The 25,265-nt window shown below is 36.7% G+C and overlaps 1 protein-coding gene across 2 annotated transcripts; it reads right to left on the bottom strand.

Annotated features, from left to right (window-relative positions):
• Positions 1-856: 856 nt before the first annotated feature.
• On the bottom strand, positions 857-23,315 carry hspa4l (heat shock protein 4 like). 2 transcript variants are annotated; one of them, XM_088355129.1, is made up of 20 exons: positions 23,153-23,315; positions 22,870-23,029; positions 21,171-21,228; positions 20,948-21,088; positions 18,434-18,556; positions 18,261-18,360; positions 15,983-16,116; positions 15,669-15,913; positions 14,099-14,175; positions 13,880-14,031; positions 12,792-12,898; positions 11,647-11,780; positions 11,374-11,570; positions 11,204-11,278; positions 9,541-9,693; positions 6,604-6,729; positions 6,416-6,523; positions 6,221-6,340; positions 4,444-4,605; positions 857-1,419 (listed from the first exon to the last, which is right to left on the bottom strand). In XM_088355129.1, the coding sequence occupies exons 2-20, from the start codon at positions 22,974-22,976 to the stop codon at positions 1,228-1,230; spliced, it is 2,511 nt and encodes an 836-aa protein (XP_088211255.1). In that variant the 5' UTR covers positions 22,977-23,029; positions 23,153-23,315; the 3' UTR covers positions 857-1,227. The 2 variants fall into 2 exon arrangements, with proteins under 2 accessions (XP_088211255.1, XP_088211256.1); XM_088355130.1 differs by having other exon boundaries at positions 23,123-23,274.
• Positions 23,316-25,265: the final 1,950 nt, after the last annotated feature.

The raw sequence follows: 25,265 nt of genomic DNA on the forward strand, positions 1-25,265 counted from the left end.
GGGTGTTATAAAGCGATCAAGCAAATTATGTGCGTTTTTTTGGCTACGAACAAGCAAATTTTGTGCATTTTTTGGCTAGCTATCTGGCTACCTTTTTAGCTTTGTGGCTAGCTATCTCACTACCTTTTTAGCTATTTAGCAAGGCGCCAGCTAGCTTTCTACATTTTTTGTATGCTAACATTTGATCTTTTTGCTGGTTATCAAGCCTGCTTTCTCGCTAGCTATCTAGCTTTTTTTTAGCTTTCTATCTGGCTATATAGTTGGCTTTTTATGCTTTAAGCTAGCTATCTAGCTCCCTTTTAGTTTATACCTGTTTACCTTTTTTAGCTAACTATCAAGCTACTTTTTGTGAATATTCAGCAAGCCATCTAGCTAAAATGTTATTTGTTTTGCTAGTTATTGAGCTAAAATTTGGCCTCCTTTCTCACTAGCTATCTAGCTTTTTTAGCTTTCTAGCTGGCTATTGAGTTAGCTTTTTACTCATTTAGATAGCTATCTAGCTCCGATTTCGTTTTGACCTGTTTACCTTTCTAGCTAAATATCAAACTACTTTTTTAAGCTATTTAGCAATCCAACCAGCTATGTTAGAACTTTATATCAAACTGGCTACTCTTTGCGCTAATTCGAAACAAAAAGTTGCCCTCAGCTTGAAAAAGGTTGGAGACTCCTGACACAGAATATACAAAGATTACTTCTCCCCAAGAGGGAGGCATGACAGAAAATATATGATAATTTATTGACAAATTTATAACATAGTTTTACAGCTAAATGAGTTAATTTTCCTAACTAAAATCTAAAATGGACACGTGGAAAAAGGTACAGCCTTCCTACAGAAACAATAAGTGAGTTCAGGTCATCGTTTAGAATATTTTCCTTTATTCAATATTTAACATCCCCAAATGTATTCCATATAAATACAAACTGTGGTAATAGTTCTACTGCACAGTTTGCTGACAGCTGTTCTCTAAATCTAGTTGAAAATAGGGGTACATTTATAAAGGAAAGGTGAAACCTTTTACTCTGTTTTGTGGTTTCTTCTTTAATATTCTGAAGCTTTTGGTGGTCACACAACAGGATGGTAATAAGAATACTAACTGAAAATGATAGAAATAAACAAAATATTTTGTGTTGAGAAATGGTCCCAGGTAGATGATCCCTACTGCCTATATAGTCATTGATGCTTTTCATGGTGACAGATACGCAGAGATTTCAGACATTTAATTTCATTTAGTCGATTTCCATTTCTTTTGCCGATTGTTTTGTGTACCGGCTTAATTTAGCATCCCCCGTCCCATCTGTGGCTTGCTTGCCGCTTGACCCGTTGTTAGCGCCGCCACTGTTTTGGTCGATCACCTCGTGCCTTTCATCTACGGTGGGTTTGGACTTGTTCATCAGTGCAGTGCACATATCCTCCAACTCCTGCACAAGAGTTGAGTCAGTAGAGCGCAAGATAGACATATTATACACACTATAAGGAGCACCTAAAAACCCTAAATTGGTCAGAAATTTGAGATTTGAAAACCTTATAACCCTGTGCACCATGTACAGGGTTCCTACAGCTTAAAGCAAGTCACATTTAGGACAATTTTAAGAATTTTCATGCCTTTTGCAATCAAATTTAGGACCAAATCGACAAAAAAACATTATCAAAACACCTAAAACAAAAAACAAATATTTTTTTCAAATACATTGCGCCACTACCAGGCACAGCATTTAGTCATGGCGAAAAACGTTGGTTGGACAGCCACTTCTCATTAAATGGACACGTTTCCATGGTCCAGAGTAAACGTTTCTGTTCCAAGTTGCTATGTGGATTGCGGTTAAACCTAAGACACGCATCTGCTCTGCAAGGCCCGACTGAAACCACATCACCGTTTTGATAGTTTTGTTATTGTCGTCATGCGATGTTGCCACGAAAGTAAATCGGTAAAGCATTAAAAAAGACAATTGATAAATGCGACTAAATCTTGTTAGTTGAGACAAATTATACATCTTATTAATGTGTTCACATTTTTAAGACTTTCGAAAATTGGATTTAAGACATTTTAATGCCATTCAAGGCCTTATTTTTTAGACTAATGAATTCAATAAAAACCCTGAAAAATACTGGTGGCTAAGATTGGAAATGCGTGTAATATTCATATGTCTGCATTGATCATTGTTCATTGATTTGAATATTAGGCAAATTTACACTATAATACCCAAATTATTTTTATTAATAAAAAACCGTAGTTCGAGAAATTTGTATTTCTTTTAAATAGGTAGAATCCCTATTTAGGACGCTGCCATGTTTGTCTGCCGCGTAGTTGCATGGTGTGGCACTGGTTTGCTCTTACATTGGACAATAGTGCCATCAAGTGATTAAATGTTATACATTGGAGCTTGAACACTAAACTACAAATTATACTGATGACACGCAAAAAGCTTTTAGACTTTACCTCATTATCACATTATTTTTACTCACAGTGCCAGGAACACATATTTGCATAATGTATTTTGTTCTGCATTCTGATTGGTTAAACAGTCTCTCCACTTCTGAGAATGAAAAAAACTGAAAGTCAACAAATTACGATAGAATCTCTTTTACGTACAATTACGTATTAAACCGCAACGTTATTGAGGACAGGTGAGGGCACTGCCACCATCCAGTTTTGATTCCTAGTGCATAAAATGTCATTGGTCATTGCGCAAATATCATACCTGTCAACCTGTACGTTTTTGCCGTACAAATTACGTTTATTATGCATTTTAAGACGAGTACGACGTACAAGAAAATCTTTACGGAAAAACACAAATTTGTCACTAATGGGTACCATCCGGTATACACCGACTATCACAAAACGGCAAATCAATCAAGTCAAACCAGTTTGCCGCGGTAGCCTCTATCTCGGTATCGTTTTTTTTTGTTGCAAACGATGCGAGCGTTTTGATGTAGTGAAAGGAAGTCCGTCTTTTTCTAGAGAACAGGCTTTTTCGGCTCAACTTATTAAAGGGAGCCGTCTCTCAAACGGCTCACTTGCTTTGATGCAGTATATTACGAATTATTATGTTGTATAAAAAAGTTAAGAAAAAAAGGAAGTATAAAAGGAGAAAATAAAAAAGACAGGTTTGTGGTTATCCCTTTAATCAGTATATTACCAACAATAATTGAATGCAGAAAATGAATTCATAATTTGAATAAGAAAATGTATTATTCTACTTAATTATTTTTGCATGTATTTTTTCCTTCTACAGTGAACGTCCAAGCTACTTAATTTTTGAACTTTTTTTGAATAATAAACCTCATTCATGTCGAGCAACTCAGGATCTCACAACAAAATGTTCATTAACAATATATATGACATAACGAAAGACATGTACAATATAACATGTTTAACTACATAAATAAACACGTTTGAAAAAGAAAATATGGTGTAAGATTATTTTGTATTTTGTAAGGGAAAATACGGCAGTTTGTAAGGTCATGGAGCCGTGGACGTTGACAGGTATGAAATATATCACATACGTGTTTAAAGAGCCCAACGGTTGTACTAGGATAAACATAGTAACTCTTAATCCCTTAACAATCCTGTAAAATTTGCCTAAAATTGATTGCTGTCCTTGAACCATTGGGAGACTAAAAAGGCTTTGGTCTCTTTTGAAAGCTAAGACTTTGAAGTTTTGTCCCAAACTAAAAAACAATCACTGCAAGTGCTACTAACATTGATTAATCTAAGTTTGAACACGTCGAAATAGAAGGTTTTTACTATCGCCTGCAGAAGAGTGTAGCATAGCATGCTAGCTAGAAAACAGATAGGACAATAGCATGAAGCCTTACCTGTCCCCGGGGAAGTTTTTTGTCACAATTGAAAAAACAAAACATTTTATTTTACAGATTTTTCTAAAGGTATTTCAAAGCATTTCCGAAAGTGGCCACTTTGGAGTGGAGTATTTTACAGCTATAAAACCTCTGCAACGTGTATCTTACTTTGGCCAATTTTTAGACATTGCGAAAGAGTTGTAAATGTTTGATTTTTTTCCCCCAGAAGTCAATCACTGATACACATTTGCGCGTGATAAACACACGTAAAAATGGATCCCGAGGTGCATTAAGCACGTTTATTTTCGGCTCTGATTTTAATACACATCGTAAATATGCATACATTTGTGTTGGGAATTTTTTTAATGTGTCTGTAAATATTTGAATCAGTCACTACTGGATAAAGATTTTTGATTTTTCAAGTTGGTCATGTTTTTTCAATACAGGCCCGAAACGGTTATACTAGAATAAACATAGTAACTCTTAATGTAGTCTTTGAATTTCATGCGCATTATAGTTTGGTGCACCTTACGTATGAAAAATATATGACAAAAGTCTTTTTTTGGGGGGGTGCCTCTTATAACCCGGTGCACCTTATAGTGCGAAAATGAATTATAATTGAGGAAAGAACTGACATTACGTACCTGTATTTTGGCAATGATTTCTGCCACTTTGACAACGGGCTCCTGAGTGACTGCTACTTTACTTTGTGCATTCATTTTGCTGTTCATCCATAGCATAGTATCGTGTAAGCACTTCTCCACCGAGTTAACATCCTCTGCAGCCAAATGGAGGTAGCGCTCATCCTGTAGAGTTTGGCATTACAATAATCATTCTGGATTGCACTGGACTCAAAGTTTGGGTGTGTGTTATACATGAGATTTAACAGATTGATCAGCCGATAACAATGATCACCCCCCAACCCGGGTTGCAAGGGTGAGAGGACTGATATCCTAACCACTAGACCACCAGTGATAAAGAAACAGAGAAAAAAGCATTGGGTCTTATCCCATTATCACACTAATTTTTGTCAGGGTACCAGAGACGAATGTTAAATTTGTTGTGCATTTCACCTGTTACAATGACAATACATGTATCACTTACAATGCTTACAATAAAAAGAATAGAATATAAATTTCTTCTCATTGTTACTGTACATATGAAATGTGCAGTTAAATTAACCGTAGTCTCTGGTACCAACTAAAACTAGTGTGATAACTACATAAAATCTACTGTAATCATATATCAGCTTTACAGTTAGTATTTGCTCACGGCTGCAACCTGGGTTCGAATTCCATGGCCTCCAACCGCAAAAATTGAACTGAGAGAAAGTGACACACACGGTTTTTAAATTAAAAAAATAAATAAGGGTGCGGCTAATACACAAAATAGGTGTATTTTTCCTTCTACTAAGATAAACATGCACTTAAAATAGGCAATAGCCTAGATGGTAAGGCGCCCGCTTTGAGACTGGGATGTCAGTGGTTCGCGCCCCGGCCGAGTCATTCCTAAGACTTAAAAAGTGGTCGGCGGCGCCCTCTGTTGGCTGCGGCTGCATCGGCTCGCTACAACGGGTCAGGTGCAATCGACATTTCGTTCTGTGTACATTGTTACACAGAATGACAATACAAGGAAATTATTATTATTATTATTATTATTATCTGGTATAGTAAAATATATTTTCTTTTTTTTTTTCATAAAAAAGAATGCCGCTTTGATGGAGGTTTGTTGACCTCTCAGTTCTTTTGTAGATGCACCTTCTTCGTCTTTTACTTGTAATCCTTTTTATATGCCGTGATAATGTTTAAGGTGCTGGAACAAATTACTTGTGTTTCCTCTGGACCCAGCAACTATGCGAAAGCAAATGCGAATCGTTTTCTTCAGTTCCACGTCCGCTTCGTCAAAACCAAAGTAGGTCCAAACAAGTAATTTAGCACCCTTCTTCGTTGCAAGCTTCGTTTCCTTCTCGTTTGTTGACTTTGGGACTATGATTACAGAGTCCGCCATGACACTCAATGAGCTCCCACAGTGGGTATAGCATAGTGAGTCACTTGCAAACTTTGAATCGTTTTTATTGGTCTGCGCTATTATTAAAACTTGCCTCTGATTGGTCGGTGGTTTTAAAACTCGAACAGTAACAACTGTGGTTGGGTTAGGGTCAAACTCCATCACTCACTACAAAACCTTGAAAAAAAACGCAGTGCTTTGCGGTTTCACAACCGCACTACGTTCAAACTTCTGACTTCGACTTTGGACTGTCGACCCCCCTACTGCCTTCTTCCTCACTGCCCCCAGGGAGGCCGTATCGCCCACTTTGGGAACCACTGCACTAGACCATACTCTGGTTCAACATGTGCCACGCTATAACTTTAAATTAGATGATATTCAACTCAAATACCGTACATAAATTCAATTGCTCACCATATGTTTGTAAGAGTCCACACACTTAATGTAGAACTGTAGCCTTTTACCAAGCTCCTCGAAAGCCTTTGGCCTGTCCTTGTGTTCTCTGTGCCGGTCTTGAATAGGCTGACCCAGACTCTGCAAGAAAGAGGATGGGTTTAAATAAAAGAACTCGTGACTCCATTTATTAAAAAGATGTGATGCAAATCAAACCTTGAGTGCATTAAGCTTTTCCACATAAACATCTTTGGATTGGTCCTCCCCTTCCTCATACAGCCAGTTTTCAGTATCCTCCAAAAGCAATGACAACTTCTTGCTATCCTGCACACACGTGTTAAGACTCAACATGCACGTGTGGTTTTGTTCAATTATCGAGCGATATGAATTAAAGCAGCACTTACATCTTCTGTGATACACTTTTCATAGATGCCAGAGAGTTTGTTTCGGAGTTCATAAACATATTCTTCCACGGCGTTTTTAGCATAGTTCGCCTCTTTTACCTGTTTGTCTTGTGCGATCATTTGACGCTGTGACCCAAACAAATCAAGTTAGAAATGTAATTGGCATTGGAATATTTTCACTTTAACAAAACACAACCCTTTAAGGCACACGTGTCAAACTCATAGCCAACGGACCAAATCATTTTTCGGCCCATGAGACAATGCTAAGAGAAGAACAAGAGAAAAAGCTGCATCGCGTCAAACAATGATTTAGAGTTATGTCACAAAAGACAGGCGCCACTCGCAAAGCACCCACTGTAAGTCTATTCACTCACTGGCATTGATCATCCAAAGAACATTAAAAAAATATATAATGATGTTGTTTTTTCAAATAAAAGTAACGGATGCGCTCTTAAGGTTAATACTAAAAATACCAATTTTTTTTTAAAAAAGCACCTGGGTTTCTTAGCGGAAGTTTAAAGAAGCTTTAGCTTCTTTCTATAATTTATATGAAATTTAACAGGGAAGTTCCCATATTCAGGTAAATATGTTAATTAAAAAAGCAGAAATACTTTAAAATCATTAAATTAATCAATCAATCATAAATACATCTATATACATCTATATACATATATATACACACATATATATATATACATATATATACATATATATATATATACATACATATATATATACATATGTCTTTATATACAGCTAATCATAATATATATTCCTAGTGTTTCTTAGTAAATACACACTGCCTAATAGCATATCTACCTTTTTATATACACATACAGAGGCATGTATGTATATGTGTGTATATATATATATATATATATATATATATATATATATATATATATATATATATATATATATATATATATATATATATATATATATATATATATATATATATATACATATATATATATATATATATATATATATATATATATATATATATATATATATACACATATATACACATATATATATATATATTATATATATATATATATATATATATATATATATATATATATATATATATATATATATATATATATATATATATACACACATATATACACATATATATATATATAAATGCACAATTGCTGAAAAAAGACAATAGGATGCATCATTTTAAAATATAATCTAACATCTCTGAATCATAAATTAATTTCAAACCTCCGGAAGATCCCCAGCTCTACAGCCAGAGGTGGGTAGAGTAGCCAAAATTTTTACTCAGGTCAAAGTACTGTTACTTCAGAGTAATATTACTCAACTAGAAGTAAAACTAGTCATCCAAATAATTACTTGAGTATAAGTAAAATAGTACTTGGTGAAAAAAATACTCAAGTACTGAGTATTTGTAGCAACGTAAAAGTGATTTAATGAACCATTCAATCAGATCATCAAATCATCACAGTCCATCCATCCATTATCTGCACCGCTTATCCTCTGTAGGGTCGCGGGGGTTCTGGAGCCCATCCCAGCTATGGTTGGACAGTTAGCCGGGGACACACCGAACTGGTCGCCAGCCAGTCGCAGGGCATTAAGAGACAGACAACTGACTTGCTCATTCACACCGAGAAACAATTTGGACCAGCCAATTAACTTAACATGCATGTTTTTGGTAATGTGGGAGGAAACCGTAGTGCCCGGAGGAAACCCATCAAAGCACGGGGACAACATGCAAACTCCACACAGGAAGGTTCGATCTCATAACTTAAGTACTGTGCCGCACACGTGCTAACCACTGTGCCGCCGAGCTGCCCACAGTCCATCCAATCAACAATAGATTACATTTAATTGAAAAATAAACTAAAATAATGAGGGTAAACTCAAGTACTTCAATAAAAATAAAATAATTGTATAAATCAAATAAATTAATTAAGCAATAGTAGCACTTTGTGTTGTAAAATGTTGAGCCGTTATGGACCAAAAAACAATTTGTCATATATAAGCCTTATAATGAACATGACACATGCTGTATGCCCTGCATCTATAAAAGCCTACTATGAAAATGACTAAGTTGAATGCAGTTCCTTGTGGAGAATGACGTAACTATTCTGTTGTATAGTACTGCCTCAAATTTAACTTCGTTCCAATATTAATAATTAACAGAATTTTTAATCTTTTTGATAAAATTAAAGAAATGCAATTAAGAAATCAAATTTTAGATGTCATTTTTATTTTTACATTGAAAAAAACAACAATCTGGCCAACAAAAACATCTATAAAGATAAAATAGCAACTTTCACATTAACATTTAAGTTAGATTTTTGTGCAGTTATTTTTCTCCTTTTCTCTTTAGGGTCCTTTGCGAATCATACACACAGGGGCTGGGCTTAAGCCGCAAAGTTGGCTCCCACAGGAGGGGACACGGAAGAAAACAAAGGAGGAATGCACATACTTAAGTAAGCATAATATAGCAGAGTAAGAGTACTGTTTCTTCTTCACAAATCTACTCAAGTAAAAGCATAGTGATTCAAAAGTACTCCCAGAAGTACAAAATGTCCCAAAACTTACTCAAGTAAATGCAACGGAGGAAATGTAATTAGTTACTATCCAACACTGCCTACAGCACACTTTTTATGCCATTAATTTACTAGTCCGGCCCCCATAAAACATTTTTTCTACCATGTTTCCCCAGAGTTAATATAAGTTTGACACCCATGCCTTAAGGGTAAAAAGTAAGTGACAGCTTGTTGCCGGGCAAACTACTGTGGTTTCAATCATAACAGAAAATTTATCAGCAACAATAGTTTATCCGACTTTTCTGTTTTATAGTGTGAAAACAATGTTGTAGAGTAGTGATCTTCGCTACTTGGACGCATTAACATTGATGAGGGATATTCCCTGATGTAAAACGAGAACATTAGTCACCTCAAACTGCACAAAGTTGCAAAGAACGTCGCTGTCAAGCTGTCTGATATTGCTGGCTTTGACTGGCAGGTCAGCACTCTTCACCCTGGCTTTGGCTTTGCTCCCGGCTACTGCTGCTGGGTCCTGCTTGTCCCCTAGACCAGCAGCAACCCCCTGCAACACACTGCAAAGTTAAAATCCTGCCTTTTTTTAGACATATTTAGAATAGGACATTTGTTATCATACATCGAGCGTTTTGTTTAGTGTGTTAGTCTTCTAGTAGTTCATTAACTGATAGCAGAAGGGCTTTAAGTTGAATAACAATCGTTATTGCTGTTTTTTATTTTTACTTCTTTCAATAAAAAGTAATGGAAACAGAAACCTGATGTACAGAACAGGGTGGTGCATTGAAGCATGTTGCTTTTGTCCAACAAGCAAATGTGATAGAAGATAGGATTTAGTTGCTTGCAGTGGTCGGGAGCTGCAGTGCCCAAGTTGGGCACCAGAGCACGTTAGAGATCTCATGAAATCAGACGACGCAAACAGCAGATGTTTATTGATTTTGTTGGTATTTATTGGGGGTGCCTTGACACAGAACCTAGCAAAAGACTCTCACTGAGGCCTTAAAGTAATGTTTAAACAGTACAGCCGTTTCGGAACCTATAAGTCACATAGTTATTGGTCCATCTAAATGCCGTGACTTGTTCTCAAAAACTGCTCTGAACGTTGACAAATGTATTATCACCCAGAGTGACTCAGTCAAAAATTTAGGTGTCATATTTGACTCAAATCTGTCCTTTCAATCACACGTAAAGAATATTACTAGAACAGCTTGTTTCCATTTTCGCAACATTGCTAAAATTCGCCCTATGTTGTCATAGTCAGATGCGGAGATTATAATTCATGCGTTACCTCCCGTCTCGATTACTGTAATGAACTACTCTCCGGTCTCCCGAAGTCCGAAATCAAGAGCCTTCAGCTGGTACAAATGCACCAGCGAGGCTTTTAACTAAGAGAAGAAAGTTTGATCACATTACCCCGATTTTAGCTAACCTGCATTGGCTCCCTGTTAGCTTAAGATTTGATTTTAAGGTTCTGTTGGTGGTATACAAAATCATGCATGGACTTGCTCCCTCATATCTTTCAGATTTAATTTCCCCCTATGTCTGAAAATGCTGGTCTACTAGTGATCCCAAGAGCCAAGAAGAGATCCGTAGGTTCGAGAGCGTTCTCCATTCGGGCCCCGATGTTGTGGAATGCTCTTCCCCCTGAGATTCGATCTGCAACCTTAGAGGAAATGTTTAGCATATGAATAACCTATATTTCATGTTGACACTATCTGTGAAATGTTATTGCAACATCCATTGCAGCCTGGTCATCCTGAAAGGGGGATTATCTCATGTGCGGTCCTTTCTCAAGGTTTCTTCATTTTCACCATGTTGAGGATTGAGTTTTTCCTTGTCCTCATGTAGGTTTTAGATCAGGGGATGGTGGAAAAATATTCTGTGGTTTGCAATCATCTGTGGTCTGTGCCGCCCTTTGAGACTCCTTGAGATTAAGGGCTATACAAATAAACTTGACTTGACATACAAACTCACACCCAATCTGGGATTTATAAAGTATTTTAGAGTAGATGTGACTACAGAGGGCAAAACAAAGGACAGCGGGTGTCCATCACACAAACCTTGCTTGTGCAGGTGTTGCCTCCGTTTGGCTGGTCTGCTTGGCTTTGGACATCCAAGTCTAGCTGCATTTTGGGCTGAGACAACATCAATGTCATTTAAAAAAGTCACTGAATGTCTGATCACTCACATACACCCAAAGGTTTGATAATTTAAATAAATAATTTCTCACCAACTCCTCCGCTCTGCCTTCATTCTGCACAACTGGCTCTGCATCAACTTGCATGTCCTCACCCTCTCCTTTTTGCTTTTCAATTAGAGATGCACTGGAGACACTGAAGATGCCGTGGACATTAATTCGCACCTTTACTTTCACTTTGGAGCATTCTCCGTCTGGCTGGGGCACGACGTTCTGGACTGAAAAGCATCCTGGCAAAAGGATGAGGGAAAAATTAAAATAAGCTGAAGGCTTCAGGGCTTCCTGTTTCAGGAAATCAAACATTACCTATCCGACAATCTGGATATGGAAGCTCGTGAGGACAGCTGTAAAAGGCTTCAAGGTCAAAAGGCTCCTTTTTATGGAAGGTGATGACTTTGGAAAAAGGGGCAGCATGATTCTTACTGAACACCTCACATTCCCTTACACAAAAAAAGGTGAATATGAATTAGATATTTTTTTGACAAAACAATTGTGTAAGTAGTAGTAATAGTAGTAGTAGTAAAGGAATGGCTTCTTCTCCCATCAATTACTTCTGCCCCCACATGCACACATACAAATACACCAACTTGCAATTCATACAATACACCAACTTGCAATTCATACAAAAATATACATCATTTAGTTATTCAAGTGCTAAACAGGAGTCAGTCTATGTATATTTTGTTTCCATACAATTCTATACTGTCCCGGGTTCTCATCAGACGCTCCCCTACTTACGACCATTCGACTTACATAAAACGGTAGATACGAAAAAAATTCGGGATGTCAAAAAATATCCGGACATTTCTGTACGTTAGATTTTGTATTGTGTGCACCTTTTTCCGAGTACAGGACATTACTGTCGTGCTTCTTTACGCCGCTACTGGCGTGTGGTGACGCTTTGAGAGGTCACCCAGCATTCACTCTGTTTCCTCTTCTTAGTTCGTGTGTAAACATTCTATACTGTATCTCTAGTGCACTAAAAACTTTGACATTTTTATTGATTAATCTCGCACATCCATTTAATATGGTTTGTGTGAAGTGTAAAGAAGAGGCCAGCCGTTTCCTTTGAAATGAAAGTTGAATAAGAAAGCTTGATGCGGTTGAGAAAATGATCGGAATGCTTTTTTTCGGCCACTCTTTACCATGGAGGAGGACCTCTTGAAGCGCATCTTCCAAAAGTAAGTTACACTCAACTTTATTTATCTATATACAGCATATTATTTAATGAAATGTTTATTTCTTAGTACAAAACAATACTGTACAGGTTACTTATACAAGCCTTAAACATACAAAATATTGCACATCTGTCAACTGTGGGCCTGTGTAGCCCTTTAATGTGAGTTTAAAGTTTTTGGGGGAAACCCTTAAGTGTGCTTCAATATAACTCCTACCCTGACTTTCATCTTAGATCCAGTTCCCCTACAAAGTAAAAGTGGCAGTATCCTTACCCAAGTCCGTCCTCTGTTGATGATTTCCAATGCAGAGTAATGGGAAAGGGAACAGCATCCGTAATTGAGAACTCGCGCACTTTAAACGCTGGAGACAAAATTGCACACTACAACACAAGAGCACGTGCACACAAATAAAAAAAACATAAATACACAATGATATGTACCGTATATTCCGCACTATGAGGCAAAACCCCCCAAAAATGTTTTTTTGTCATACATTTTTCATACATAAGGCGCACCGGACTATAAGGCACATAAAATTACAGTGAGAGATACTGGTTTATTCATGTATAACCGTTGGGCTCATTATAAACTTACGGCATGTAATAGTGTAATCACATCAGTCAGTCAGTAAGTTCTCCTGATTAAAATTGCAAAACAATATTTGCAACAGGGATCAAAGTTGGATTGTTGCAGTGAGGCTGCCGACACTTTATCACAGATACCATACGATAAACCATTACAGATGATCTCATCATCACACTATTTTTATATACAGTGCCAAACACCTTTTGCATAGTGCATACTGATAGGTTAAACAGTCTGTCTACTTGATCGTCTGTGTGTAAATAACTTCTCAGTTTAATATGTATACATACGTAAAGAGCGTGTATTGTATTTACGCAAAGACTGTCTGTTTCCGTTTTTTGTCTTTTGCCTGTGATTGACGCACAGTTGAAAAAGTGCAAATATTGTTTGCACAAGGCACATCAGTGTTTCTGGCACTGTGAGTAAAAAAAAAAGTGATGAGGTAAGCTCTAATGCCTTTTCGTATGTCATTTACAGTATACGACTAGTGTTGGAGTGGTTATAAAGTGTTGGCTCTCTCGCCACCACGGCGTGGGTTTAAATCCTGTGAATTGGGCCATTGGTGATTATTAACTAATCAATCATTGCTCAGATAACACACACCTAGAATTACTCTATGCATCACCAATCTTACCCACTGTATTCTGCGGTATACAGTATATGGCGCACCGGCTTTTTTGGCCCACTTTTGAATTTTGGTCAATAAAGGTTGTCATGTGTGCCTTATAGTCTGAAAAATACTTCATTCTTAAACGAACAAAGAAGAAAAAGTGAACCTGTAGGGCGGAGCCTCTGGCAACAGCTTCATCCGCGTTGAGCGTTGTACAGGGGTCTTTGCCGAAGAATTTGGCGATTCGTTCTTTGACGGCCGGCATTCTCGTGGCGCCTCCAACAATCTCCACCGAGTAGATGTCATCCCTGCTCAGTTCTGCCGCACAACGTCAAAACTTAGCGTTCCCTGACATACATGGGTGAATTCAATCAAAGAGTCATACTTGACCGTTCCAGGGCAGTCTTCAGTGGATCTTCTATTCGCAATAAACACTGAGCACACATCTCTTCAAAATAGTCCCTGTGGGTCAGATCCAAGGTCAAAATTGTTTCGCACGGTATCTGGCTAGAGCAGTGTTTCTCAACTAGTGGGTACGGACCCGCTTTCAGTGAGCTGCTAGCCTTTGCCTTGGGGAAAGAATGCAAAGATTAAAAAAAATACCTAAGGGTCGATTACACTTTTCAACACTAGATGGCAATAATGCCCTTCCGTTATGAGTTAATACCTTCCATTTCACACCAAAGGAAAAAACAGTTTGTTCACACATGTTAAGCATGGCCAAACGCAGGTACAACGGAGAATATACGGGATATGGACTTTATCGTATTGAAGACAAAGTTACTTAAGTGAAGCGTTCTAAAATGCAGCTAGTTGAGCATTAGAGGGACATTGTGTATGATTTGATTAGTAGATGTTGCGGTATTCTGTAATGCATGGTTCACCAACCTTTTTTGAAGCTAATAGCTACTATTTGTTACTGATTTGCACTGAGGGCTACCATTATGATATACATTCATTAAATAACAACCTTATAATATTACTCTCTTTTCACTATGTCATTACCAGTTCATAATTATTAGAAGTTAAGTCAACCATTGAAACATCATGCTAGTAAGAAATCAAATTTACTGGTAAGCTATTTTTAGAACCTGTACGTAGGCCACTCAGGTGTTCTTAAGAGGCTAGATGGGTGCATGTCAGCAGCCAGTTGGATATCGCTGGTGTTGTGCAACTGAAAATGAGTGCCATAAGGAAGAACACAAACTACAAAGACCAAAAGTGACCAATCCGCAACATTTTCCTCCCATTGATTTGCCATGCCTGCCACAAGCTTTTGGTTCTGTTCAAATAGCCAAAGAATTTACAAAAAGTAGCTCTCTGATTCAAAAAGGTTGGAAAGCCCCGATTTGAATTATGATTGGGTTTTTCCCAATGAATGTGTCATGATGCACCAGAGGACGCCATCGGACAATGGGATTGGAGAATCCCTACATCTGCTTTATTCATCCAGATCAGACCTGACTTAACAGTTAAAGGACCCAGTATGAAATGACTGCACCGACAGCTTCCTTTGTCGGATCGGATTCTCTCCAAGTGCACATCCTGCCTGTTGTCTGACTTCCAGGCCCGTGTCTCTAACCAACCCAGGACTTCTTGTTTGTTGTCAGGCGTGAGTTTTATTCGGACAGTAATTTTCGTATTTCTCCTCGCATACACAGAGACTGCCTTTTGTTTTTTTCCCCATTGTCCCAAATAAACTTTTGAACTCTGCTCTTGTGTCCAGGTTTGGGTCCACGTTTTTTTTAACACTAGGAGTTGTTGATTAACCACAATGTCCCTGAATTCATTTTGGTTTTGCTGGTCTGTTTTTCTGTTAATCTTTTCATTAAATACATTGGAGAGTGTATTTTATTCTTGATTCGGGGCACGGCTTGTGATTAGGTTGGGACGATTGTTGCTAAAGTAGGACCAGTTGAGAACCACTTGGCTAGATGACAAATTCATGATCAGACCTGTTCATCAGGCTGGACACGTCAATATCATCCATGAAGCACTCGATGTTGAGGGGAAAATCTGAAGAGTTGGCGCTCATGAGCTTCTTGAGCTTCTCGCACTCTTGATAAAGACGCAGCAGAGCCCTTGGGTTGTCTCGGACATCCAGCCTGTACTTGAGCTTGAACTCCTTGCAAAAATGATTAACCAAAGCTTCGTCAAAATTACGCCCGCCCAGGTAAGTGTCAAAAGCGGTAGCCAGGACCTGGAGAAGAAATATAGCTTAGAATGTTCATGAGGCGGACTGAAGTGGAAAGATTAGAGGGCGACTGACCTTGAGTTTGCCTTTGTTGAAGGACGTAATAGCGACTTGGTAAGATGAGTGGCCCATGTCCACAAACACAACATTCCTAGGTTTCTCCTCTAGAGTGGGAAGGTCCTGCTTATATATTCCATAGGCTAATGCCACTGTCAAAAAATAGTCTTGTTTTATCTTTTATACATTTTGTTATGGTTATGCTTGTTTTTGTGACACACTAGGATAAAAATAAATTTGATAGCACGAACTGGAGTATAAGTTAACATGCAGTCAGGCATGTCCCACAAGTCATCATGAGAATACAGGACACAGTCATCGTGAGATTATAAAGTAAAAAAAATACAAAACATATATAATTCATTATGTGTTCATTCTTATTTAATTTCACAATTTTTGAATTTTTACGTCATGTGATATTACTAATACCATTAGTACGTATCGTATTACTGTGCTGAGCATCTGCAGATTCAGATTGAGGCCCTTGCCTAATGGCAGAGGGCGATAGTAAGATCAAGGATTCTGATGTGGCGCACACCTCAGCCTCGAACAATAAAATATGTGCTAGTATTAGCAAGCTAACAGAAAGTCGAGCCATCCAGTATTTTTTTTATCGTTGCATGGATTTTTTTTCATCGTGGAGGACTACTCATGAATGTTTTTATTAAGAATAAGCAGTGCAAGACTTCATTTACAGCTTAAGATAAAACAATGAAGCGATATTTTTCTGTGTTTCAGTTTAAATATTAGTTCATTAATCGAATGATGACTAAAAAGTGGGTTCATTTATTTGTAAATCTGACTGTGCCTCACCAGACACAAACCTCACTGGACGTCACAGCTAAGGAGGGAGAAACAAAGTGTTAGGGTCTGGAGCGCCTCCGTTCACCAGAGGACGCCTAATCGGTTTGTAATAGGGGCAAGTGTATTCAATTACCCGATACCTGTCCCTAATCAGCCTGACCCTTCATAAGGATATTTTGGACAGTACCCAGTGTAGGGTGATTTTCATTTTCCACATTCATTTTCCACCGTCAAGATCACCATCATCTCTTTTTCAGTGTGATTCTGATTTGTGAGGTTTGTTTTTTGTCTCTGTGACATTTTTATTTTTATTTTTAACCGTTTGTTTGTTACTTTGTTATTTTGTTTTTGATCACCTTGCCTTTTCCTACGTTTGGGTCCACCGCAAAATTACAACACAGAATTATTTGCAAAATAAAGAATAGCGTAACCACTTAAATAAAGACATTTTTTTCATGTACAAGTCACGGAACAGCCAACCTGTCAAAGAACGGTTTGGACTTATATTTCAAATGATATAGTAACAAAAAATATGGAATGATATCCTTTTGATATAATTATAATAGACATATGTATGTCCCAAAACTTTGTATATAAATAAAAATAAATCTGCTGGATACTGTTACCCAAGATATGCTTCAGTGTTTGGCAGGAGCTGGATGACCTACGACGTATGGCATGTCTCAGGTAGGGCACATATTGAACATTTGTGAAATCATTCACATAACATAACCCACATGCTTTTAAATTTCTCATTCAGAATTGGAAGAGTACATCTTATGATCTTCAATATCAATATGTTTTCATTTCACTCACTTTAATCATGTACTTGCTGTGATATTTACATCTTAAAGCATATTATTTTTTTGAAACACCCTTTATACTGATTCATTTTAGATTGATACCTACCTGGAAAAGAGAAAGTACTATATTTAACAATAGTTACGGCTCAGCTAAAAAGTCTCTGTAGTGCGAAGTGGAAGGAGAAGAGGACGACGAGGTGAGCGGAGAAGATGAGGTAAAATTTTGGACTATTTGATAAAGTTTCAGGAGCGAGCAGAGAGAGTGGGAAAGGTGAGATGGCACAACATTCATTTGGACAGGTAACTTAAAATTAGTTTTACCTGGTTATATCAGTATCAGAAATTATTTTCCCCCCATTTTATTAACACTCCACTTATTGAAACATAAATATTTTGTTTGTTTGTTGTACATGATTCAATTGTTTGTTTGTTTGTACATGATTCAGATTGAATCGTTTCTTGTACATGATTCAATTGTTTGTTTGTTTGTACATGATTCAAATTGAATCGTTTCTCCGGCGCCGTCACGAATGGCAGCCACTCCAGCAGCTCCCGTGTTATTTTTCGATTGTTCTCAGTTATTTTCGATTGTTCTCAGCTTAGGGATGCTGCTGGAAAAGTGAATTTCCCTTCGGGGATGAATAAAGTATCTATCTATCTATCTATCTATCTATCTATTATCCACTGACCTGCGGTGGTGTCATTCATAAGCCGTAAACAGTTGAGGCCTGCTATTTGGGTAGCATCCAACACGGATCGTCGCTCGGCATCTGTAAAGAAGCAGGGGACCTGTAGAATGCAAAGACAAAAACGGATGGATTTATGACGCTTGTGAGCCGACTCAAAAGTTTGCATTACTCACAGACACCACGCAGTCCACCACGGGCTTCTTCAGGGCGCTTTCCGAAGTCTCCTTCAGCTTGCTGAGGAGCATGCCGGTGATCTGCTGCACTGTAAACACCTTGTCCTCATTCAAATAACGCACCTGGGTAACACACAGGTGTATATGGGTTGCTTGCTTGTGTTTTATGTGGTGTATATATAAATTTGTGGTTACCTCTCAATATTAAGAACCTAGTAATAACATAATGGTAACATAGTAATAACATGATTAATTATACTACTGGTGTAGTATTTTGATAGCATTTTCATATTACACTAGTTGTATTGTTGTAGTATGTTTGTAGTGTTTTTGTAACATTACTGTAGTAGTCTTACTGTGGTGGTATTTATGTTGTAAGATTTCTGTAGTATTTCTGTTGTAATATTTTGTATTATAGTATGAGTGTAGTAGCAATTTATTTTGTTTAATTTCTGTAGTATTTCCTTTTTCTTTTTTTTTCCAAAACAAAGCAAGATGATATATTAGGCCCCGCGACCCTACTGAGGATAAGCGGTGCAGATGATGGATGGATGGATGATATATGAGGTGCATGTTTTAAGCACTAAAGTTTATATTTAGTTTTGTATTAATTTTGTTGTATTTTTGAGTTTTGATTTTCTTTTTAGAAAGCAAAATAATATATTAGGTGCCTGTTTTTAACCACTAAATTTGGTATTTAGTTTTCTAGCATTGTTTTACTATTATTTGTAGTAGACACACAAAGCAAAAATAGAGGACACACTAATGCAAAAAGAACCACATTTTAAATTCGTAGAACTTTTTTACTCTTATATATTGTCATGATATTTTCACCATTTTCATTGGGCAGGCCCGTTTAAAAAGCCTTACGGCCGAATGTGGCCCACGGGCCATAGTTTTCCCACTTCTGCTCTAATAATATCATAGCTATAATCCCAAGCTCAAAAAGATAACAGGGTGCTATATACGTAGGGAACATTATTACCGTAAGAACATCAAAATTTACGATTTAAATACTCTATATGTGGATGGGCCGAGAAGACATATGTTTTGGAGGTAATAGAAAAGAAATGCACTTATTATTATGGGATGTGATCGAAGTCATTTGTATGCATTAGTTATTTGATTAAAATCAATATTTTGCCATACATGAAATGAAATGATCTGCATTTATATAGCGCTTTTCAAGTCAATGACTTCCCAAAGCGCTTTGCAGTGTGCTTCACATTTCCCAATAGCGGCGTTGTATTGCTAACCTGCTTATTGGGGGTATTAGGGGTTCAGTGTCTTACCCAATGACACTTAGACATGTAACACGGACAAGCCAGGATTCGAACTGGGATCCCTTGATCCCAAGACAAGCGCTCTACCTCCTGAGCTACTGCCGCTCCATGCATGCATTCAATACTCGGCCCTGCGGGATTAGTTTTTTTGGGGGGTCAAAATTTGTAAAATGTTTTGATATATTGAATGAAATCCTTAAAACGTTAGAAGGGATTGAACTCAAGCTAGTCGCTACAAAAAAAAATTGGAAACATGACATAAGAAGATACCTAATCTGTCATTCAATAGTATCGCTTTAATGGTATCTTTGCAAGCAGATTGATAAATTGATCTGTGAATCTCTCGTGGAAGAACTAATGCACAATTCATCCCGGCATTGGCTCAGGAGGTAGAGCACTCGTCTTGGGATCAAGAGTTCGTATGTCTGATTCCCGGTTCCTCTGTGTTAAAGTCAAAGTGTCCTTGGGCAAGACACTGAATCCCTAATGCCCCCAATAGTAGATGGTTGCCTTGCATGCCTGACGCCTGACGTGTAAAAGGAAAAAGTGTGAAGCACATTGTAAAGTGCTTTGGGAGGTCTTCATTGACTTGAAAAACGCTATATAAATAAAGACTATTTACATCCCCACTCATAATAATAGCACAATAGTTATGACATAATGATAACATAGTGATAAGTTAATTTTCGTTTTTTTTAATATTGGACACCTGGAAAGGAGAAAGCATTGGATGTCAGTTTGTTATTTTGACTATTATCGATCACTGTTGTTCATCATTTTGATTATTATGCACAGTTTACATCATTGTCACTATCGGCCGATAATGTTGCTGCTCTTAGATTTTCCACACCCTTCAGGGACAGATTTGCTGATTGTGACCTAAAAAAGTAAGGATCAAGGGAAGATTTTTTTAACAGGTTGGACTTCTTGCACCATGAGAATTTTGTACAGTCCTCTCCTCTTCTCCGTGCAAGTTCTAAATCAGTTGATGTCTCTTTATGTTGTGTCTACTAAATTTCTACAAAACCAGAAACGTATTGCTTAGTAACAGAAAAGTAATAGTGATTAAAAATATATATATTTCAAAATGTTTTATAAAATTTCACACCGATGATGAACAAATGCATAATTCTATAAAAGGATATCTTTCTTAGGTGCAGGTAACAACAATATTAGCATGTCCATTATGATATGCAAGCTAAAACACAATTTGATTTTGTCAAAACATCACCTTAAATCCAGTGGTCCCATCAGCCATTTCATGCAAACTGTAAGGTACTTTGTTTTTTTCCGTTTGCACAAAGGGGTCGCTGAATGCCCGTCCGTGGAACCTTTTGAATCCATGGACTGTGTTTTTGAAGTTTGTTATCAACTGAAAAAAGAGCACAGTTTACACTTTTAGATTACTGAAGAGTGTCACTCAAAAGGAGTGGAAAGTGAGCGAGTATCCTTACTTGACTCTTGGCAGCGTTTCCAATGATGCGGTTTTTGGCGGCAAAAGACACACAAGCCCTTGATGGGGATGGGGACAGACAAGTGCATCAGCAGATCAAGTGAAGTGAGGAGAAATGATCACACTAAGACGAATGGGTGACGGAAACCACGTGTAAAAGGACTCTTTTCAATTACCTTATGGACCTTAAATATTAAATATCCACATAAATGTCTTGGACAGGGCCATCACCATCCTAAAGAAGCGCACCAAACTGAAAAATATATATCTTGCCAGTTGCATTGTGTACTCACATCTGTTTATAGACTTATTTGGGAATTTCTGTTGCTGCTTAATGTTATTGCACAACTTTTCATTACACTATTATTACAACTTAGGCCAGTCTTCAAGCACTACCTGACAAATATTTTTGCCTACGTATACTACCATTTTTCAATTTATTTTAAGTCTTTGTGACGTTTTTATTATTGATTGACAATTCCAATTTCATTGCAAACTACGTTGTTATCCATGACAATAAAAAAAAATTACATTTGATAAACTAAATATAAAAAAATAAAGTGGGGCAAAAGGTTTCCGAAAATATTTACATTTGTTTAAAGAGACATTGTGTATTATGTACCTCCTCCTAGTGTTAAAAAACCCTAACAACTTCATTTATTTAAAAAAAAGCAACAATGATTTGAATATTAAGCAAAAAATATTTGAACTGTAATTAAAGACAAAATACTCATAGGTCAAAAACTATTTGTTTTATTAAGCATACTTATTTTGTTTTCTCTTCCTTTTCTCGTTTAAGTAGCTTCCTCTTTTGTTTTTCTATTTTTACATGTTTTTGTTTAGAGAAAATGTTTGACAATAATCAGGAAGCCGTACAGTACTTGCAATGTATATTTAGAATAAATGACGACAACAACAACATGAGGCTTACAGAGAAGGAACTGACATGATTGTCTGCAATCTTGTTGCTACGGGTACCCCAAACCCCCAAAAATCGTCTTTAAGGCTGGGCAAAAAAAAGACCAAAATAATGGTGTGGTTCGGTAACTCTGACTCTCCATAGTTTGTATTAATCCTTATGCATTGTAACATTGTACTGCAAAATACAGATCCACCAAGTGGTCAAATACAACACAGTGTCCCTTTAACTATGGCAGCTCAAATTGAAGTGTTTTATCTTTTAATCAACGAAATAATCAACTTAAGTAATCAAAATACTGAGTGCTTTGGTTGCACTGCACAATAGAGAAAATTAATGGTTAAATATTACACACTGTGCCTTTAAGGCGGGGTGTGATGACGTCACGATTTACAGGTGTAGCATCCCTTCCTCTTATTTTGACAGCTTCATGAAGTAACACGCCACATTAACTCTCAGTTGGTAAATTGGTTTCTAGATGTCTCCAGAGTTATTTTTAAGCACCACAGGACAACGATCTAAACATTCTTAACATTGTGCTGCAAAGTCCGTTACACTCAATTTAATGATTGTTTTACTGTATTTTGACGCTTTTTAACATTCAAGGAGGCCCTCCTCTCCTCTATAGCCCGGCGGCATCTTTTGGCTGCAGCCTACAAAAGCATCTCTCGTCAAAAGCGTCACACAAGAAGCGCATGTTGCGTAACAAACTCGCCTTTCACCCGAGATGACGCCCGCCTTTCATTTATTAAATTATTTATTTAGACAATATTATACTTACGGAGTGCATCTGTCACTGTATTCGTTAGCGATGGTCTCTATTCCACCGCTCCTGGCCACCGCAATATAACAGTTTAGAAAGCCAACATCAATGCCGACCACTGACATGTTCAAGGTCCTAATTGCCCCTCTTCAGAAACTTGTCCTTTCGCACCTGTCACCTTGTGAAGAAAAATATATAAATGGATGCTATTCTAACAAAGAAGGAATCTACTATCCTCTGAAAATGAACTCCTGTTGAGTAAATTACACACTGTTATATAATTCTGGTTGTTTATAGCCACCTCATCCGGCGTAATCCCGGGTGCAACGATGAGCAGAGCAGATTTCTCCCACTCCGTTGCGACCGTAAACGTCACTGAAGGATCCAACAGCCTGATGCGCTCAAGTCCCGCCTCTGCGTGTCACTGATTGGTATATCGCCTTTCACTGTCTTCACGTTATTGGCGTATACTGCGATCGATAACGGAACAATCTAGAACGTGCTGAAAATGTGAACCTTTGACAACGTCATAATGGTGTTACGATGACGTAGTAGTTTATTAACCTTTACCACTAATGAAATAATAGTCAGTATTTAGCAGCATACATTTTTTTGTGCCAGGAGGAATTTATTTTTGCTGAAAAATAAATATATAAATGATTTAAATAATACAGAAAAATAAATGAATGCAAAAAATATGAACTAGCTGTACTGTTGCTAGATTGTTTTAACTGTCTTCTTTGTTATTTATAACAACATAAGAAAAACACTTTTTTTTAATACACTAGGCTCCACTTTTTATAGACTGATGAATGGGACACTGCTTCATTTTAGAATAGAATAGAATAGAATAGAATAGAATAGAATAGAATAGAATAGAATAGAATAGAATAGAATAGAATAGAATAGAAAAGAATAATTGTGTTTTTTGTAGATTTTTTTGGTAGTATTTATGTAGCATAACTGTAGGTCGATTTTAAGGTATTAGTGTAGCACTATTTTTGTGGTATATTATTTCTGTAATATTCTTTTGTAGTATTACCATAGTATTTCTGTTGTATTTCCATAGCTGTCATTTTGTATTCTAGTATTACTCAAGTATTTTCGTAGTTTTGCTGTCGTATTTTGTAATGTCACTGTTGTATTTTTTGTAGTTTTACTGTATTATTTTTGTAGTATTAAAATGTATTTTTGTAGTAGTCTGTAGTTTCCAATAGTCGTTGGTCTGTGCAACCCTTTGAGACTCTTTGTAATGAAGGGCTATACAAATAAACATGACTTAACTTTAGAATAGAATAGAATAAAATAATTTTGTTTTTTGTAGATTTTTTGGTATCATCTATGTAGCATAACTGTATGTATATTTTAAAGTATTACTGTAGCACTATTTTTGTAGTATTATATTATTTCTGTACTATTCTTTTGTAGTTTTACCTTATTGAAACATAAATATTTTGTTTGTTTGTTGTACATGATTCAATTGTTTGTTTGTTTGTACATGATTCAGATTGAATCGTTTCTCGTTTCTTGTACATGATTTAATTGTTTGTTTGTTTGTACATGATTCAAATTGAATCGTTTCTCCGGCGCCGTCACGAATGGCAGCCACTCCAGCAGCTCCCGTGTTATTTTCGATTGTTCTCAGTTATTTTCGATTGTTCTCAGCTTAGGGATGCTGCTGGAAAAGTGAATTTCCCTTCGGGGATGAATAAAGTATCTATCTATCTATCTATCTATCTATCTATCTATCTATCTATCTATCTAGTATCTTTGTAGTATTACCATAGTCTTACTGTAGTAGTTTTACTGTAAAAAAGTTGTAGTATTACTGTAGTGTTTTGGAGTATTATTCCAGTGTTTTTGTAGTATTACTATAGTACTTCTGTAGGATTTTTTTCTAGAATTACAATAGTATTTTCAAGTATTACTATAGTATTTTTGTCTAGTATTTCATAGTTGTAATTTGTTATAATAGTATTATTGTCGTATCTTTGTAGTATTTCCATAGCTGTAATTTTGTATTGTAGTATTTCTGAAGTATTTTTGTAGTTTCAATGTCATATTTTGTAATACTACTGTTGTTTTTTGTAGTTTTACTGTATTATTTTTGTAGTATTACAAAAGAGACTCCTTGTAATGAAAGGCTATACAAATAATTATGACTTGATTTCACAATAGAATAGAATAGAATAGAATAGAATAGAATAGAATAGAATAGAATAGAATAGAATAGAATAGAATACCTTTATGATCCTTACCTTCAGTGTCAATTAAATTCAAAGTTCCATATAGTGGACAAATACACATAGAATTTCAAATAACATAGAATTTTAAAAGTAACATAGAAAATCAAAGTAGTGCAATTACCAATATGCTATAAAATATAGATTTGAATTGACAAAAAACAAGACAAA

Source organism: Urocampus carinirostris, chromosome 15 (genome assembly GCF_059441175.1).
Source record: "Urocampus carinirostris isolate Australia breed hairy pipefish chromosome 15, RoL_Ucar_1.0, whole genome shotgun sequence".
Classification (NCBI taxonomy): domain Eukaryota; kingdom Metazoa; phylum Chordata; class Actinopteri; order Syngnathiformes; family Syngnathidae; genus Urocampus; species Urocampus carinirostris.

Bases quoted from the DNA above. Each gene is read 5' to 3' on its own strand.
- hspa4l (XM_088355129.1), bottom strand. From the start codon at position 22,976: ATGTCAGTGGTCGGCATTGATGTTGGCTTTCTAAACTGTTATATTGCG. The intron at 21,089-21,170 runs GTAAGGATACTC...CTCTTTTTTCAG, and splicing joins GAAACGCTGCCAAGAGTCAA to TTGATAACAAACTTCAAAAA. The intron at 4,606-6,220 runs GTGAGCAATTGA...CAAACTCTACAG, and splicing joins TGGACTCTTACAAACATATG to GATGAGCGCTACCTCCATTT.